The sequence below is a fragment of the Amaranthus tricolor genome, chromosome 3 (genome assembly GCF_026212465.1).
Source record: "Amaranthus tricolor cultivar Red isolate AtriRed21 chromosome 3, ASM2621246v1, whole genome shotgun sequence".
NCBI classification, from domain to species: Eukaryota; Viridiplantae; Streptophyta; class Magnoliopsida; order Caryophyllales; family Amaranthaceae; genus Amaranthus; species Amaranthus tricolor.
In genome coordinates this window covers 27,371,335-27,390,067 of record NC_080049.1, presented here as the reverse complement: position 1 = coordinate 27,390,067, position 18,733 = coordinate 27,371,335, and the positions used below count along the sequence as shown (strand labels likewise).

The following is an 18,733-nucleotide window of genomic DNA, read 5'->3' as shown; positions in this document are numbered from 1 at the left end:
AGTGTTGATCAATGTGATTGGAGTGTTTTATAGAAGTTTTAAGTCCAGGAGCATTTTCATCATTTTATTAAAATAGAGGTGGTGATAAAATGAAAAGGGTGACGAAGTTTAAGAATCCAATATACTGAATCAGGGTGCTTACATGACATTGACTAATCAAAAGTAATATTTTTGTCATATTATTGTGGCATTGTTCAAAATTATTTTTAATTTACATTTTATTTTTAATTTTTAAGTTAAAATATAATTAAGTGAAATTTTATTAATATATCTCTATACAAGTTTTATTACATTAACTTTTTACGATTCTTATATTAACACAACTAGAAATGTTTTTGATTAAAATAGTGAACGATAAGTGTCTAAAACCAAATGATTTAAATAAAACATTTGATTGAAATAGGTGACCTGATATAACGAATTCTAGTACTCCCTCCTATTTATCTTAAGTGTCCCATTTACTTTATGCACTTTATCCAATGCATTTATTCAATCCTTAATATATCGAGTTATGTACAATTAAAAATTATAAAAAGTTGATATTAATAATCTTTACATCAAAACGAATCAAATAAGATCCCACATGATTATGTTTTAACTTATAGATTAATAATAAAATGCAATTTAAGATTGATAGATGAATAGTGTCTCAAAAGTAAATGGGACAACTTTGCATATTAATTTCTCCGTTCTGAATTACTCACTACATAACGATTTTTGACACGATTTATCGTTCAAACTTATTTTATATATTGCGGCTAATATTTAAGAAAAAATATAGTCAAGTAGGATCTTATTTGAATCGTCTAATCGTATACTTTCAAAATATTAACTTTTTATAATTTTTAGATGTGTATAGTTTAATATATAAATGATCAAAATAATACATTGAATTAGGTAAAAAGTCAAATATAGCTAAGTATAATGGAATGGAAGAAGTATATAAAACTTTTTAATTTTTTTTTTAAAAAAAAACTTAAAAGAAAAATATACACTCACGAATGAAATCATATCACGTATTTGTTTTTATTTGTTATAGATTTATAGTGATTGTCAATATGTTAAGTGTTTTAAAATAGGATAGGAGTACATCATAAGAATTTTGTTAGGATTAGTTGCAAACAAAGAGTAAATATAAACGAAGGAAACTAAGTTTGCATTGATCCATTAAAACAAACCTAACAACAATCTATATATGATACACTTGCTCTTCTATCAAACTATCTCACGGTTAGACGACCTCAAAATAAAAAGTATATAAGCTAAAAATTTCTATTATTAAGTTATTTAACTCAAGTATGAAGCATGTCTCAGGATAAGACCATCTCATACAAAAAATTTATGTATATTATAGGCTTACAAGTAAAAACTACTCCTAAAACTAGACAAATTCTTTAATAAGATCGTCTCACGATGAGACGGCTTAATATGTCCCGATCAAATTTTAAATTTTATTGAAAAACACTGTTTTCATTCAGTTAATTGCTATGTAAATTTAACTTTAAATTGCTTATATAAACCTGTTTCACGATGAGACGGTCTCATACAAAACTTGTTAAAACAAAGAAATACACCCGTTAGTGGTGAACAATGCCACTCCGATGACAATTCTATTGCCAAGCGTACAACAAACTAAATTAGTGGGGAACATGTCCACTAATATTAATTTACAATTATTCTTAACACTAGAAAAATAGAAAGTACAAACTTAACATTAACACTAAGAATTTGAAGCACTTAATTCAATACACTTTATTGCTTCAAAATCTGGTAAAAATATATGAAGCCCTTCTCTAGTTCTCTTCATCCGGTGACGCACATCTTGCCACCATTCTCCATTCTGAAATATTCACATTTAATTATAATATTTTGTGAAAAAATATCTCAATTAGTAGTATTTTTCATCTATTACACTTTGGTTGATGCACATTCTCACCAACCATCTAGTAATAATTAACAATCATTATGATAAATTAATATTAATTAATGCACAAAATTATAGAAGAGTGCATAGGTTGGTATCTATGTATGGTTACAAACTTACAATATAATAAAAGAGTCTACAGTTTTACAAAAGAAACAATATTAAATTGCTGTTAATATTCTACATAAAAACCGAGCAAAAAACAAGATAAAAGATGGAAACAGACATGAAAGCTTTTTAACAATTCTCTTCTAGCTTAATAGCTTACAGCTTATACATCCAGCACAAAATTCCGGCTACAATAATTTGAACATCCCTGCTACAATCATTGTTTTTAACAAAGGGATCCACGACACATCGTTTATGGAAGCCTTGCCAAAGGAGGCGGTATGATCACTGCTGCCCCTGAAAGAAGAAATAACAGTCGGATGAACTCTCGGCACTTGGACATGGGTACGACGCTTGGACGTGTATCCAAGACGGACATGCATATACAAGTTTTTTGTTATAATATAACTATTTAATTACTTTTGGCATAGATAAAACAAAAGTACTGCAAAAGTTTTTGAATCAAAGACAGATTAAGGATCCCTCTAAAGTTCAGTAACTTACTTCAGCCTCTGCAGGTTTCAATTCCTCAGTCTTAATATTCTCATCAGCTGTAATAACATATAAGTATAGTTAAATTCAAGGGATCGAGAAAGAATGCAAAGGGGAATGAGGTGGTAAAGTATACACATCGAGTATATACAACATTATTAGTTGTGTTGGGGCATTTACCTCCATCTTCGGGCAAATCAGAGGTCCATAGAGTGAGATTGTCTCTCAACAGTTGCATGATTAAGGTGCTATCTTTGTATGACTCCTCACTCAAAGTGTCCAACTCTGCAATGGCTTCATCAAATGCTTGCTTGGCCAAATGGCATGCCCTGTTATGCAAAGGACAGTTTCAGTTTCTAAGGTAAAAGAATTTGACTGTTAAGAAGTTGGTATAACTACCTTTCTGGAGAATTCATAATTTCATAGTAGAAGACAGAGAAGTTCAAAGCAAGACCGAGACGGATAGGATGGGTTGAAGGCAGATCTGTATTTGCTGTGGCAGAGGCAGCCTGTACAATATATTGCAAAAGTAACACATATTAAAAGCAATAAATAATGAATAAATCATGAGATGGATAAAAATGACTTTGTTGCGGCAGCGGTGACCTAAACAAGATAATTGCCGAAGTAACACACAAAAAGGTCAACATATAGAATAATGTTAGCATCCGATGGATGAAATGGCTATATTGTGGTAAGTCATTAGATGGGGAGATTTAACGTGCCTCATAGCCCTTGAGTGACTGCTCAGCAGCTTCCTTCCTTTCTTGATCCGACTTAAACTCAGCTAGATAGCGAAAGTAGTCACCTTTCCTGTGGTTTTAGAATCAGAATATAAGCAAGAGTATCAAAAAAAAGAAAGAACTCCACAAAAACAAACTATCCTTATGTTCCAATCCAAGTTCACAGCATTAGTCTTTGTTACTACTTACTCGGCTACTCCCATCCCTGCCCGATATGAAATGGGTTGGGTAATAGCATAAAAAGGTCTGCTCTCCCATAGACATCTTGGTCATGATGAAAACACCAATAACAAATTTGAAAAATGCATCAAGATACTTTCTTTCTAATTCAGTTTAAGACACTTTAATCAAAGAAGATCCTGAACAAATTAGAGGTCTAGGGAAAAAGTATTCAATAAACGATTCATTCCTGAAAATTAGCCAAGGAATACAGAATCAAAAAGTATATTGATAGGGAAACTTCACTTACATCTTGTAGTAGAAAACGGTGGCTTCTCCACTGCCAGAATGAGGAACTAGATGTGCATCGATGATAGCCAAGATGTCTTGACATATTTTAGTAAGCTCATCTTCCACCTTCTGACGGTAACCCTTGATGAGCTTGACATTATTTTCATTTCCTTTTGATTCTTCCTTCTGTTCAATTGAAGACATAATACGCCAAGAGGCTCTCCGAGCACCAATGACATTCTTGTAACCCACAGAAAGGAGATTCCTTTCCTCCACAGTCAACTCAACATCTAATTTTGCTATTGTCTTCATGCACTCAACCATTTCTGCATAACAAAAAAAGAGCATTAAGAGAAATATTAGTCTTGTAGATCTTTTATTGTGATATTAATCAATTGATTAAGATGTATGACATAGAAGTATTGAACAAAAAGGATCCTGTTTGATATGAGCACACGCCAAGTATGTTTGCTCTTCTCTACGTTTTGGTTCCCTTTTCACCTGTTGCGTTGGAGTCTAGAGCCTAGGCTCTAGGGACCCTTTGTTCCTGAGAGTATCTCATGCCTTTCAAAACTAAGGGCTACCATGTGATTTTTGTTTGAATCCCTTTCCTTTATTTGGGGGGGTATACAGTGAGAGGCCGCATTTAACTTCCAACATTTACTACAAAACTAAGGGCTATTGTAATCCAAATATCATAACGCATACTTCCTCCGTTCCAAATTACTTGCAACATATGCTTTTTCACGAGTCCAATGTACTAATCAATCCTTAATATCTCTAATTATATATAATAAAAAATTATAAAATTTTGATATTAATATTCTTTGCTTAGAGATCAAACAAGATCCCACCTGACTATGTTTTAACTTACAGATTAAGAATTAATTACAAAATAAGGATGATGAGTGAATAGTGCAAATATAACTAATGTTTTAACTTACAGATTAAGAATTAATTACAAAATAAGGATGATGAGTGAATAGTGCAAATATAACTAATGTTGCGACTAATTTGAAACGGAGGAAGTATTTTACTACCAAAAGCATTCTCTAGGGTAGAAATCACAACAAACAATAGGGAATCCAAGCTTTACAGCACAACTGTAAGGATTCTATACATAATCGATTGGATCAAGTACCATTTTTCCCTGGTAAGATCATAAATTCGATTCTCACCTAGCCCCCTTCCCTCAGCCTACTCTTAATAAGAAGACAAGGATGCTATCCATTTCCATTGGCGGAGCTTAGTTAGAGGGGTGTCACCCTCGAACTTTTTTTCTAATATAATATTTATATAATGACATTTTTGAAAATCAAATAATAACTAAAAGGTTAAGGGTTCAAACTTTTACCTTTAATTTTCTAAACACAAGTTTATATTCTACTACATTTTAGCCGCTATGATTGAAACCACACGGATTTAGGGGGGAAAAAAGTACAGATGCAATTACTGTAATAACGTTGGTCCAAAACATAATACAAAAATTCAGTCACCTTCCTTAAACATGGTCAGCGCAAAAGATTTCACAGTCGATGATTACAATATCATCATATACGGTGACGATTTTTCACTATCGTACAAATTACAAAACGAAGTTATACAGCATGCAAGTTAGATTCGATGCAGTATCAAACAATCACCAACGTAATTTAACTGAAATCATATCCATTTCCAAGTTATCAATTAGATTGAAACTATGCGTTTATTCAAATAGGGTGAATTAGAATGAAAACCTAAATTTGGGACTAATTTGTCTACAATCGCGACAAAAATAAAAAAGAAAAAAAGAAAAACCAACATCAATCGTTGAAAACAAAACGATCCTGAAATTTTGGAGATAGTCAAATAATAGAACATGGATCAAACGAAATAACAAAATCGAACAACAATCAATGATAAATATCTAAAAACATCGATTCCATAAAAAACTGAACTTCAAAATGAGAAAATAGAAAAGAATGAGATAACCTTCATAGCGTTCAGCTTGTTCAGCGAGCTTGGCTAGGTAAACCTGAGTCTCTCTCTCCTTTTCCGTCGACATTGTTGGAGAAATTCAAAGACAAATATGAAATCAAAAAAAAAGAAAAAATCGAAAGGATTGTGAATTGTGATGATATGAATTGCAAAGAAAGAAGAAATATAATTTGGGGGTAAAAGAGATCAAGGATGAGAGAGAAATGAGGGAAGATGAGACAGAAAAAGGGAGTTTAAAATTAGGGAAATGGAAAGAATGGTGAATGGTCTTTATTTTTGGGGGAAATTGTGGAAGTACACTCTTAGATCTGTCCGTTTTCCAAAGTGTAGCGCCAAAATCAGATGCCTCTCATTTTATTGGATTTTTTTTCATTTTACCTCAAAATAGATATAGTCCTATGACAAGAAAATGGAAGGAAAAGAAAACTGAGGAGACAAATATAGTATACATTAATTTATAGATGTTTTTTTTTTATGTAAATATAGTAAGTTGTGTCATTGGATTACACTTTATTTTAATTAAGGTTGTTATTCAATTAAGTTTTAAGTTGCATTTTGTAAGTTTTGGGTCATATCAGGTCATGTAAATGATTTATTTTTCGTGGGTTGGAGTTTAGGTCAATTCAAGTGTGTATATATGTCTAATCAATGTCACACAAGTCATATTCAATTATGGATTGGGTCAATTCATATCGAATTTATATTTGGTGAGGACAATATGGTGGCGTTTTGTTAGGTTTTGGATTTTATTAGGATTAGTTTTTATTGAGTCATGTCAATGCTTTGACCACGGTCTTTTTTAGGAATGGGTCAAGTGGAGTGCGTAAAGTCATACCTAGCTAGATATATTTTCTAATCGGGTCGGTTCATATTGGGTTTTATTGGGTGAGGACTATGTAGTTTAAGTTCAAGTTGGAAATACTCCAGGTCAAATCAACGTTAGTTTGACTTTAGGTTAGGTTTTTTGGAGTTCAACATAAGTTTGGGTAATTTTTTTGAGTTTGATTTGACTAAAGTAAAATATATATTAAGTTACAGATTAACATTAGTCAATTACGAGTCATCATGACTCAATGCAACCTACGAATAGAATGTAATCCCAAATAATTTTATAGGTCAGATTTTCAGAGTAATTTTTTTTAGAACCTTAACTTTCATCCTAATTTAAAAAAATATTTTGTCAAAATTGCTGGAGAAGTATGACATGTGAATATTCTAATGAAGTTACAAACAAATAGAAGAAGGTTTGATACAATAGATCTCAACATGTGCCACAAAATCTAGTTTGGATTTAGGATAATGACTAACCAAGTACATAAAACCTCCTTCACTTCATTTTGTCATGTTTGGTATGACTAGTAGGACATTTTCATTTTGAGTCTTTTTTTCACAATAATTCTATTTGGAAAAATAATTCCTACTATGCGCTAAGAGGAAAAATAATTTTCTACATACCGTCCATAGACTTTTGAAAATATATTTTTATAAATTTTTAAATAAAACCGTTACACTAAGTCACGATTTAATTTAAAATAAAAATTATACGCAACTAAAACCGTTAGTCCAAGTCACAGTTTCCTTTTTATTGCAAAAATATTCAAATAGAACCGCTACATGGAGTAACGCTTTAGTCTGTTTTCAAAACAGGCCAGCTACTCGAAAATTTTCATTCTTCCTCTTGTTCCTTCCTGATTTCGACCTTCAACTTACAAAAAAAACTTTCACAATTCCAAAATTACAACAATCCAACAATAAAAGTCAAGAATTATTATATTTGCTTGTTTCTTCACCTAATCACTAGGTAAGTTCATTTATTTCAATTTTTTTCTCAAATTGTTTGTTGTAGCTTTTTAGGGTTTGGTTTAGTTTGGTTATAATTTGATGATATGTAGTTGTTAATTACACTTATTATACATATACATTGACATGATATCATGATTTTCATGTCATAAGTTTAGTTTAGCCATTATTAAGCTATTGATTATATGAGTTAGTAGGATGCACATAATGTGCTCGATGAAATGCTCCTATGAAATTATATTACATTTTGTCATATTTTATGTAGAAAATGGAGTATTATCCAGTTGTTGTGTATTTGAATGGGTAATTTTTTCATAATGGTGGTGATGTGGTGTACAATGGGGGTTCTAATTCCGTTGTGATTCTTAACCATGATATGACCTTTGAGTACATGTTTGGAATATATTTTGCAAAAGAAACGGAAAGGAAATAGAAAAGGTTGGGAAAGGAATGGTTTTTAACCAATTCCCTTTCTTCACTAAAATTGTTTGGTAAAAGCCTCAAATGGAATCTTTTTAATAAATTCTCAATCAAAATCAAAAAAGTTTTTATCAGACATCCTGTTACTTTGTGCTGAGACATATGAGATTTTTCATGCCATGAGTCTGGTCCAGGGAGATAACTACACTGGTCAGATTCTAGGTGATTACATGTCGTGGTATAGGAGGATCACGAGGTTGCGCATCACGAACCCTACATCAGCACAGCCAGCATCACATCACCATTCCACTGCCACTATATTGGTATGTTTACTCTATTGTGCAAATAGTTTCAAATATATATACGTTGACTTTTTAATATTCTATTGGTTAAACGTAGGCTGAGAGGATGAGAGGGGTCCTTTTAGAGTGTTCTAGCATGATGCACGGGGCCTCTGTTTTGCCTGCTGATATGGGGTACCAGTTGTGTACTCAGACCCTCGGTTCTATCTCTACTTCGCTGACTGAAGTGTTGGGTCAGACGGGTTACGGCTATCTCATCTCGACTCCTCCGGCACATGATGAGACGATCCAGACTTCTCGGGGTGGTACTAGAGGTCGGAGACAGCGAGGTAGCTCATCGACGGGGTCGAGTAGAGGTCGTTCGAGAGGTTTAGGGTGTTCTATTTCCCGTGGTTAGACTTCAGGTTCTCCATCACCGTCAGGTGTGTTGTTGCCATTTGTGGCCCCGGGATTCATTTCCACTCCATCACATCCATCACCACCCATCCAGGTTCAGGAATATCGGCACCGTACACCTACTCTTGATGACATCCCCGAGGTTGATGAGTCCACACCGACCTCATCTACTGGTTGCAAACGAGGTCGAGGACTTTAGATTACTTCACTTAGGAGTATGATGTCTCTTGTACATATTGGACTTGTATCATTTTGGTGATTGCGTTGTAATATATATATGGGTGTTTTCTTTGATAATCTCTTAATTTAATTTATATCTTCTATTATTCCGACCTCGTTGATAGATTATACTGATGATTGGTTGAGGTTGTGTTGGTTGAGACCTCGTAAATATTGGAAGTTAAGTTTAATAATGCAGGTTGTGTGCAAATTAGGGAGGAAAGAAAACGTGTGGAATCTGGCAGCTTAAACTGCTACATGGAGTAGCTGTTTACTTTCTCCAAATTAAAAAACCTTGCAAAATGCAGACACAAGAAACCGTTACATGGAGTAAACACAAGAAACCGTTACATGGAGTAACATTTTTATGAATAGGGCAAACCGCTTCTCCATGTAGCGATTTTACTGTAATATTTTTTCGAAAAAAATTCGCTGCTAACATGGACAGTACTTAGGGCGTACTGAAAATTATTTTCACTCGTAGCATTATTGTTGGAAAAGATTCTTTCATTTTAAAAAAATCTTTAAAGCTGAAGTTGGGGATTAGTTGAATGACCAACGTTGTTGCCGGGGATTTTAGACTTGAAAAGTCCCTCTCCTCTCATACTTAAGTTAGATAACAACAAAGGTGAAATATTATGAATGCTAGCGCTCAATCATAACTCAACTTAATTACTCTAATATTTAACACATCTTAAACAATAAACGTAAACCTAATATTAAATTTTACCCAATTCGATTTTCAACTAAGCCTATTTCAACTACTAATAGAATAGTTTGTTAACTAATATGTGCCCTCAATGATGTAATCGTAACCGACTTCAAATTTGGTCTGATGTTTCATTGATCTGTACCTCAACCATATTGTATTGCAAATGCAATCAACCCAAACTCTAAAATATAGTAGTAGTTGTACATTGCTATACAGTCTGCACCACAAGTCCACAACAAACAAAATCTAAGCAATTTCTATCGCGGAGGATTGTAAAGACGCGAGCAGTATCCTTCTAAGTTCTATCGTATCTCATTCACTTAATTTAAATACACAAACTGTTGTATAAGACAGTGTCACCAAGAGACGCGTTTTATACCCGAGTTAATAGCTCATCTAAAACTTATAATGAGAAAATGTGCTCTTTATTTGTGATCATTTGACCGAGAGATGGTCTCTCGCAAGGGTAGCTAATTTAAACAAGTGTTAAAAGGTGTTTGTGGATTGTAGTCTTGCAGAGCAGTTACTCAACTCAATAACAAAATTCTCTGATCAACTATCAAAGAATATGATGAAAATAAGATTGCTTCACTCTTTCACTCATAACAAAATATGTCACCTTTTACATTTTGTGCTTGTTAATTGCTATGCTTTCTTAGGAAACATAGTAATTCTTCATCACAAAGATCAGTACCAATAAAAAGAAGAAATAATCAATCAAATGGAAAAAAAGGGATCAAAACTTTGTGGCAAGAGAAACAAAAATTACAAAAGAATGGATTGCTATAAATGCATGAACAAAAAATACAAAAAAATTGCAGCTTTTTTTGCAATGAATATATTCTCCTAATCTACAACTTGAACCTGTCCATAGTTGAGGATGAAGAAACCAAATTTGTCAACAGCCCAAGCAGCTTCTTTATATGTGTATATATATTCACGTAAACTCTGCCCTGCTATAATACAATCAAAAGATAAATAAATCAGTTTTGCTACAGAAAAACATTGCTGTATAGTCGAAACTAAAGTCGGCAAGAGTTTATTAACTGAAATTCTGGGAGAAAACTATACTGTAGAGTGTCAATTTAAACATAACGATTAATGTTTACATTAATCACAGCTTAATTGCAACTTTGGCAAACCAGCAATTAGTGAATGTCATTGTTGATGTGAATAAAGTAAAGCCATACTTCATTAATTACTAGAAATACTCGATAGAATCAGCAGAAGTGTAAAATTTCTTCAGGATATTCAGGGTAGAATGCTATATCACTTTAAATAACTCAGGAAGAATTATATGCATACATTACTGAATAGTTAAAATTAAAAAGAAAAGCCTCATACTATGCAAGGAAACAGAGAAGGGATAACATTGAATAATGTGATTATACTACACACGCGCATAATCTTGACCAATAATCATTAATATTATTCATTAACTGAAAGTTTGTATGAAAAAGGTAAGGGTATCAGCAATGTCAAGTATATCTAAAAAGATTTTAGAAAGAAATTAGTGGCCGTTCAAAGAGAGTTTCCAACCCCGGATCACAACTTCCAAATTTTGGAAACATAAGTACAACCTTCAGAAGTGCTCCAATGCATCAAAGACAATTAGGCGAGAACCATTGCATAAAACAGAAATTTCACGCCAAAATACCAGCTCAAGAAAATTACCAGAGTTGCCATCGCGGAAGTTCTTGCAGTGTGAAACTCTAATTGATGAAATAATTATTTTCTCAAGAATGGCTTTTGGCAAACAAGTATCCTCTGATCACTTCCGTTCTGCGGATCAATCACCCTGGCTTCCCAGCGGATCTGAGTAGCACGCGTTCGTGCCATTTCTATGGCTCCAACATTATCAGAAAGAATAACCCAGCCCTAGTAAGAAATACCGTGCTTATGTCAAACTTCAAAATATGTACACCCGTAACAAATATCTTTCTTAGCAACAATGATCAATAACAATCAGTTTACACAAAAAACCTTAAACAATAAAATTACTTATCCCTTAGGTGTTCAAAATAGACCCGGTGATCCGATATTCACACGACATTTAAATCGAACCCAACTTTAACCCGTTTTCAAAATTAATTCAAAACTGGGTTAAAACCAATGAAGACGCAAGACCTGATTTTGAATCGATCCGAAACAGCTAATCCGAAATCAACCCTATGACCCAAATGAACACTTCTACTGATATCCCAACACCACAACAGTGGCTCCCCCTTAGGCTTCACTGAACATCAACTTACTCAAAAAAAAAAAAAAAACAATACAATGTTAAAAAAGGAGAGTGAGTTCGCATCTTCACTCCTTGGAGTGGAATGATATTCCAATCGGAAAGAAGGGACAGTTTTCATGTCCACACAAGGCATTTCTAGTATCATGCTAAATGTAATACAATGCTACACATAAATTTTCATTTCCCTTAAATACCCTTGTATATTTTTGACTCTAACATGAGCATGTATACTTGATGCATCTTGTTGGGCAATAAAAAGAGCAAATATTTTCACAATTTATGACTTTGCTGTTCAGACATGTAACCTTATGCAACTTTGGTACCAAGTCTAAGTAACACAAATGCAAAAACACAGTATTCAATAAAGCAAAATATCAGGAAAAGTCTGATAGTAGCATGAATGCAACAGAGATACCTCTGGTCGTAGAATTCTATCCATTTCCAAAAACAAGTTCATCATACTACATTTCTCTGAACTGATTAGGGAGAAAAGCCCACTAGCATGAATCATGTCGTAGGTTCGAGGGTATGTTGGAAAAGGCTCGCACCTACAAAAACAAGACTTACAAGATCAGCACCCACAATAGACAATAAGTGAAATATTCAAAATTTCAAATGATAAATTAATAAAATTGACAATAAGCGACATCCTTATTGTAGGAAGCAGCACATATACTTCAGCATAATGTGTAACAAAAACTGACATTATTTCTATTTAAAAAAATTGGGGAAGAAAAAGGTTAATTGAATCTGCTTCATTATATGACACCTATGTTATTTGAGAACAAAGAATGAATCACCAACTTCTATTATATTGATAATGAATAGAAATAGTGTAATTAGGACTCATTAAAGGTACTACCACAATTCATAAAAATTTCATCATACATTTTAAGATCAATAAATGGTCAAAGTTAGACCTCAAGAAACATAGGTGTCTGCTATCAAAATGGATGGAGTAGAAATAATCTGAAACAGAATAACGAGTAAGATGAATTAGAAGATTAGAAGTGAATAATAAAACTTTACCAGTCATGCAAAACACCCGCAAAACCTTGGTCAAGTATAAGAGGAAGTGTGTTGCGAGTCCCCACAGGAACTACATTCAAGACCCATGCTGATTTCTTCAGATCCACTAATGCAGCATTAAAACCCCCATAATAAGCATTCATGTCCATCACATTGCGTACCATGTTATATGGAGGTAACGGGTCTTCATCACCAGGTCGTTTTGGATGGTCAGAAAATATCAAGGGGGTAAGCAAAGACCAATAATTTCTGAGGGCTGATTTCCAAAATTCCTTGTTTTCATAGAACTCGCCATGTTGAATACCTGCAGAAATTTATAGAGGGGTGTTAGAATACATTATTCTAATATGCCTTGTAACAAACAACTTGCAAATAACATATACAATAATACAACTGGAGCAATACTTACCATGAACTTCAAGTTCTTCCAAGGTCAACCGAGAACCATTGGACTTGTTACGAATAGGAGTCCATCTTTTACTGTGTGTCCCACTGATGCATTTGACAAGGGGGTTGTAATATGACTGACTTTCATGCTCATCCTGGCAAAGAGGCAACCCATGTCTCCTATAAATTCAAGTAAAACAGAATTTACCTTCAGCAAAATCGAGTATTAATAAGACCGTGAACCATCAATACAAATAAAAGAGATGCTCTCAAGCTATCATTCTCCAACATATATGGCTAAATATCAATTAATAAATCTACATCAACAAAGTACACACAAATTATTTTCTGTGTAACACTGACACCCTTTACCTAGCTGCATAGCAATCTTTGTCAGCTGTTTTCTGCCAGATAAAAGTTTCATCTTGCTGGTCTAGAAGACTCCAGCAAATACTTTGTGTGAAATCTTCAACTGGAGTTAACATGTTGCCTTTCTTTATTGTCAACAAGCTACCTTGAGGTTTGATCAAAGGAGAAGTTAAAACAAAATAACCTCCGGGCTTTAGCAACCGATCCACTTCAATAATGAACATTCCATCTGTTCCACAAAGCCACTGGTAAGTTCAAGTTTTCAGATGTATATTTTTAAAGAAGACATTCTAAAATCATTAATTGTTGGAAAATTTGAAATAGATAAGATTATTTATCAAAAAAAAAAGCACACAATAAGACACAGATGAACTTATTTCCATCTATAAGCGCCTCTACCCCCAGAGCTCAAGTTCGGTACAGTTCGCAGTTAGTAACTGCAAACACAGAGAAACTAGTAAAAAAAAGTCAAAATACCTGTTTTCACTTACTAACTGCAAACAGAGACCTGATCAAACAGGGTCAATAGTAACTGCAAACAAAGGAGACCTGCTGCTGTATTTAGGGATGATGTGCAAACAGCGGTTTTGGTCAAAAAAAAGTCAACAGTTAGTTCGCACTTACTAACTGCGAACACCCCCTTTGGTTTTTTTTTTGGATCACAACACTTGTTCGCAGTTAGTAAGTGCGAACAACCCCCTACCCTCAGGTTTGGGCATTAGGCGCTTATAAATAGAAATAAGTTCATGTGTCTTATTGTGCGTTCAAATTTTTGTAATTGTTGTGCATTTAACACTTTTTAGTTACCCCTACAAGAGAATTTCAGTTGTCAGACATGGAATTTAGAAATGGGCCCCTATAGTCATTGAATATTAGCAATAGGTAGTATTGCAATTTTGTAAGTTAAAGATTAGTTTAGAAGGTTATATTAAGCTCATATACATTCACTCAATGTGGAATGTATCATAATTCATAATTAAATCACAGGAGATTTCTCATCAACCCCAAATATCCCAAGACATTTGCACACCAGATGCTCAAAGCACGAACAATACAATAATTGGTTGGTCTTCCTCAAGATTATCATCTATATGCTTGCCAACACTAGAATTCTACAATTAAAAGCCTTATCCAATTAGACAAAACCACTAGGTCAAAGAAGGCATTCCTATTATACAGAGCATGAACCGGTGACAGCCAAAAGAGAAGTATTTGAACAGCAATTGATTACTTCAAGATTCTCTCGTCCTATCATTTACATCAGACTAGACCTTTTCTTAATTACAAGCCTTAAAATATCCCAAGGTACTTCAAAAACCAAACTCTAGCTATCAACTGTTGCAACAAAAGCAAACTTGCTTCAAAAAGTGCACCTAAGATGAGCACCTTGGCCAGGTGATAGGTTGGGCGCCTTGATAGGGCTAGGCAAGATGATTCCTTGAGCAAACGCCTTATAGCGCTTGAGATCGCCTATTAGTCTTAGCTTTACAAGAGCGTATTTGGTGCGGCAAGTTATTTTTTCTTTGCTATTATTTATCTCTATTCTCTTATCTTCTTATGGTTTTTTGAGGGTTTACAGGGTTTTTTTTTCTTGAGTTCAGAGAGCCTCACGCCCAAAGGCTAACACCCGAGTTATGGGGTCCCTTTGGCACCTCAAAAATTTTACCAAGGCAATCAACACACCTTGCCATAGTTTTGCATATCACCTTTTGACGGTATTAGAGAGGGGATAAAAGTGCATAGCAAAATTGCACTTGAGCACTTTCTAATCCATCCTACTTGCGTGGAAAGCAATCCATGAGCTATTATATTTCTCTAAGATTGATACATACGGAAAGTCACAACACAAAGTAAAAAAGCAACACAAACACATTTGTTCTTTTACTCTAAGCAATCATCAAATGAAGAGTAGGGGATCATTTTGTTTTCAGGAAGAAAAACACACAAAGACTCCTAAAACCTTTACGCACGCTGCTAAAAATATCAATATCCATAAAAGTTAATCTTATAAGGGCTCAGCAATACCAATCCGACAAACATTCTAAGAGATGGCATGGAGTTCAATATGATTTAAAGGGTTCTCCATCAACCAAACCCACAAAAAGCTATTTGAATAGATAGTTGTATTAGGCAAAGTGAACATCCTTATAATAGAATAATTGAATGAAATCTCATAGGCTCATATGCACATCAATTGTTGTCTGTCTGCCTCCCCCTAAAACAAACAAAAATCAAATTGTTCTTTTTTCTTTTCTTACTTACTTTCCTTTCAACAACATATTGTACAAACAATTATATTAGAATAAAAGAGAACAGAATATATGCCATCAATGGGATTGCTTCGTCCTTCTCCCAAATATTCTAATTCGTCCTTTTTTCTAATAGGTTTTCTATTAGAGTAAAAGAGAACAGATTTATAACCTAGGCGGATCTAGCTGGCTCCCGTGCCTGCAAGTGAGCGCACTGATACTAAAAAATTAGATCAAACCCAAGACAAAAGGCTATTGATAGGTTGTGCGCCTATTGACTAACTACACTACCAAATTTCTTTGAATCTATGTGTATTCATTAATTAATACCCTCTACTAACCGTTTAAAACGTATTCATTAAATAATACATGTATATCCGTTAATTGTTTGGTAATTTTTATAAAGAGGGATGTATATTGTAGTATTCTCAATAATCTTATTGTTCATTGCCATGTTGGTTTTAAGATGAGATTACATAATTTTATTTTATAGGGTTAAAAAAATTATAACTTTTTAGATATCTTTACCAATTTTTTTATTTATTTTAGATTATTTTTATATCGATTGTGCTCCCACTGAATGTAAGTTCTAGATCTTTCACGCCTACTTTTCAGTTGAACAATTGCAAAGCTACTTCTCAACTAACTTCCCATAAAAAGTAAAAAGAGCAGAAGTCAAAAATCAAGAAATAGACAACTTAACAAATTGTTACAAACCTTTTCCATCCCAATCAATACCACATTGAGCACAGTGAATCATGTCAAAGGACAATGAAGGATATGGAAGTTGCTTGGAAATAAAATTGCCAATCATAGCCGGAAGACCTCTCTCAAGTGCCAATTGAACTTGGCTGCCTGTCACCTCATATGCAGCAATGCACACAGGCATCAATCTTAGTGAGACTAAATGGGCTCCAAAGCTTCCAAAACCACAGCCAATGTCAAGCACAGTATGCACCTGCACTTGTGCAACAAACTCAATGAAGTGCGTCTTGTAATTCAAAGCGTTAAATCACCAGAGAAGCAGTGGACCACTTACACCCGCCTGAAGGAAGTCTGAGTCACTACCCAGTCCTATAGACTCCGCAAGTTGACGAGTATAATCCTTCACCCCATCGAAAATCAATCCATCATCATTGTGAAAAGCAATTTGATTCTCTTCCAATAACATCATCCTGTAGAAGTAAATAAGGAAAGCAAATCTCACAATGAATAGAATAAAAAATTGAGAGCTTATACTGAACCATTCATACCTCTTAGTCATACTTCCAGATGAAAGAAATTGATCTTTGGTGATCTTCACATTCCCACTCCAAATCACATCTCGACCAGCAGGCCAGCGCAAAGGAATCTTATACTCCTTAGGAGGCCGAACCAAACACTTCTCTTCATTCGACAACTCACAATGTCGATCAAACTCTTCACCATCCTTCAACCCTTTCTCCAAATTAGCACTCAAATTATAACACGGAACATAATTCTCCCTCTCTTTACCACAAAGTGGAAGCTCCTTTTGCCTAGGATTAGCTAGCGATGCAAGAAACCTCAAGTCGAAATAATCTACCACTGATTGCTCCTTCAATTTCCTATAGTTAGTGTAAACATTGGGCAATCTCGGGGGCACTAACGACTCGAATTCTCTTGTGGAAGACGACGAACTTAAAAGAGCAACTAATACAAGTATACTGAAGAAACACAATAAGAACCAATTATGGCGAAGTCTATGACCAAATATGAGCGAAAATTTATACAACCAACCGCTTCTCATGTCCAATTTGTATCACTCTCCTTCAACAGTTCATCAGATGCATTAAATCCCTTACAGAGAAACAATTCTCCTATTTTTATAGTCTAATTACACTCAAATTATCCCAAATCTCCAAGAATTTCGAAGATCATAACATCGCCTACAATAAAAAATAATAAACGCAGATCTTAATCACATTATCGGACTAATGACACAACATATAGCAAACAGGAAATAAAACTACAAACTATATTTAAGATACATTTAAAAAATAAAAAAAATTAAACCTGATAATATACGAAATTTCAGATCAAATTGTTGAAGTAGACTGCAATTTGTTGAAGAACAATACAGCGACAAATCGCTTAGGGTTAGAGAAATACCGATCTCGGAATATCAGAATCGAACAATTCGAAGAAAAAATTGAAAAACGTAACGAGTAAAAGAATGTGGGAGAAATGAGAAGAGAAAAAGAGAATGAAAAAGCAGAGAAAGAAAGAAATCTCAGAGACAGATATACAGAGAGCTCAGGATTCAGCAATGAGGAAGAGAGAGAAAGTGATAGAAAGAGAGTTCAGTAATGCTCGGACTATTAAGTTTTCAGGTAGCAATTTATTAGCATATTTAATACAAATATACATTTATTATTATCATTATTTTGCATTTTTTTGTTAATTATCATTATTATTATTTTGAAATTTATTATAATATTTTTTCCCATCAAATTTCTCATTATTATTATTATTATTATCACTTTGAAATTATTTTTTTTGGCAATTAATATTATTATCATATTTTTTGGCAATTTTGAATTTTATTATTATTATTTTTATTATTCCTTACTTTTGCGACATCATTTACCAATTGTTTTTAGTTTGTATTTTATTTAAAAACTTAATGAGGTGAGATTCTATTTAATTTGTTTCAATATAAACCTTGTTAATTAGTGAAATATTAATTTTTTATAATTTCTAATTTAATTAAATATATTTAAAAATATTTAAAATTAAAATAATATAGGGGCAAATAAAGCAAACTAATTTAGAGATTTTAGGATAAGAGGGAGGAGTATTAAATTGAGGGGAAATAATTAAATTTAGGTTGGGTGTGTAATGTGTGGCCGTGGGACTGTGGTATGTGGGAGTGATTGTGTTGAGATCTGAAAGA

At 33.7% G+C, this 18,733-nt stretch overlaps 3 protein-coding genes across 6 annotated transcripts; 1 reads left to right on the top strand and 2 right to left on the bottom strand.

Moving 5' to 3' along the window:
• Window positions 1-1,949: 1,949 nt before the first annotated feature.
• On the bottom strand, window positions 1,950-6,100 carry LOC130809350 (14-3-3-like protein GF14 iota). The gene is made up of 7 exons (XM_057675082.1): window positions 5,689-6,100; window positions 3,737-4,043; window positions 3,250-3,337; window positions 2,924-3,033; window positions 2,705-2,853; window positions 2,537-2,583; window positions 1,950-2,329 (listed from the first exon to the last, which is right to left on the bottom strand). Exons 1-7 carry the CDS (start codon window positions 5,759-5,761, stop codon window positions 2,318-2,320), a joined length of 786 nt encoding a protein of 261 aa, XP_057531065.1. The 5' UTR covers window positions 5,762-6,100; the 3' UTR covers window positions 1,950-2,317.
• A 1,025-nt stretch (window positions 6,101-7,125) lies between these two features.
• Window positions 7,126-8,944, top strand: LOC130809349 (uncharacterized). Of its 3 annotated transcripts, none has more exons than XM_057675081.1 (3): window positions 7,126-7,495; window positions 8,137-8,237; window positions 8,314-8,944. In XM_057675081.1, exons 2-3 carry the CDS (start codon window positions 8,145-8,147, stop codon window positions 8,611-8,613), a joined length of 393 nt encoding a protein of 130 aa, XP_057531064.1. In that variant the 5' UTR covers window positions 7,126-7,495; window positions 8,137-8,144; the 3' UTR covers window positions 8,614-8,944. The 3 variants fall into 3 exon arrangements, with proteins under 3 accessions (XP_057531064.1, XP_057531063.1, XP_057531062.1); XM_057675080.1 differs by having other exon boundaries at window positions 8,109-8,237; XM_057675079.1 differs by having other exon boundaries at window positions 7,126-8,237.
• Window positions 8,945-10,112: 1,168 nt separating this feature from the next.
• Window positions 10,113-18,164, bottom strand: LOC130809347 (probable methyltransferase PMT5). 2 transcript variants are annotated; one of them, XM_057675077.1, is made up of 10 exons: window positions 17,854-18,164; window positions 17,073-17,726; window positions 16,859-16,994; window positions 16,537-16,777; window positions 13,574-13,799; window positions 13,224-13,381; window positions 12,815-13,118; window positions 12,201-12,333; window positions 11,218-11,421; window positions 10,113-10,499 (listed from the first exon to the last, which is right to left on the bottom strand). In XM_057675077.1, exons 2-9 carry the CDS (start codon window positions 17,585-17,587, stop codon window positions 11,272-11,274), a joined length of 1,863 nt encoding a protein of 620 aa, XP_057531060.1. In that variant the 5' UTR covers window positions 17,588-17,726; window positions 17,854-18,164; the 3' UTR covers window positions 10,113-10,499; window positions 11,218-11,271. The 2 variants fall into 2 exon arrangements, with proteins under 2 accessions (XP_057531060.1, XP_057531061.1); XM_057675078.1 differs by having other exon boundaries at window positions 10,113-10,496; window positions 17,854-18,157.
• Between the last annotated feature and the right edge of the window lie 569 nt (window positions 18,165-18,733).

Excerpts from the sequence above, each read along its gene's own strand:
- LOC130809350 (XM_057675082.1), bottom strand. The coding sequence starts at position 5,761 with ATGTCGACGGAAAAGGAGAGAGAGACTCAGGTTTACCTAGCCAAGCTC. Across the intron at positions 4,044-5,688 it reads ACAAGCTGAACGCTATGAAG|AAATGGTTGAGTGCATGAAG; the intron begins GTTATCTCATTC and ends TTTGTTATGCAG. Across the intron at positions 3,338-3,736 it reads ACCGTTTTCTACTACAAGAT|GAAAGGTGACTACTTTCGCT; the intron begins GTAAGTGAAGTT and ends CTAAAACCACAG.
- LOC130809349 (XM_057675079.1), top strand. The coding sequence starts at position 8,094 with ATGAGTCTGGTCCAGGGAGATAACTACACTGGTCAGATTCTAGGTGAT. Across the intron at positions 8,238-8,313 it reads ATTCCACTGCCACTATATTG|GCTGAGAGGATGAGAGGGGT; the intron begins GTATGTTTACTC and ends GGTTAAACGTAG.
- LOC130809347 (XM_057675077.1), bottom strand. The coding sequence starts at position 17,587 with ATGAGAAGCGGTTGGTTGTATAAATTTTCGCTCATATTTGGTCATAGA. Across the intron at positions 13,800-16,536 it reads TATTGATTGGGATGGAAAAG|ATGGAATGTTCATTATTGAA; the intron begins GTTTGTAACAAT and ends TTTGTGGAACAG. Across the intron at positions 11,422-12,200 it reads ATAGAATTCTACGACCAGAG|GGCTGGGTTATTCTTTCTGA; the intron begins GTATCTCTGTTG and ends ATTTCTTACTAG.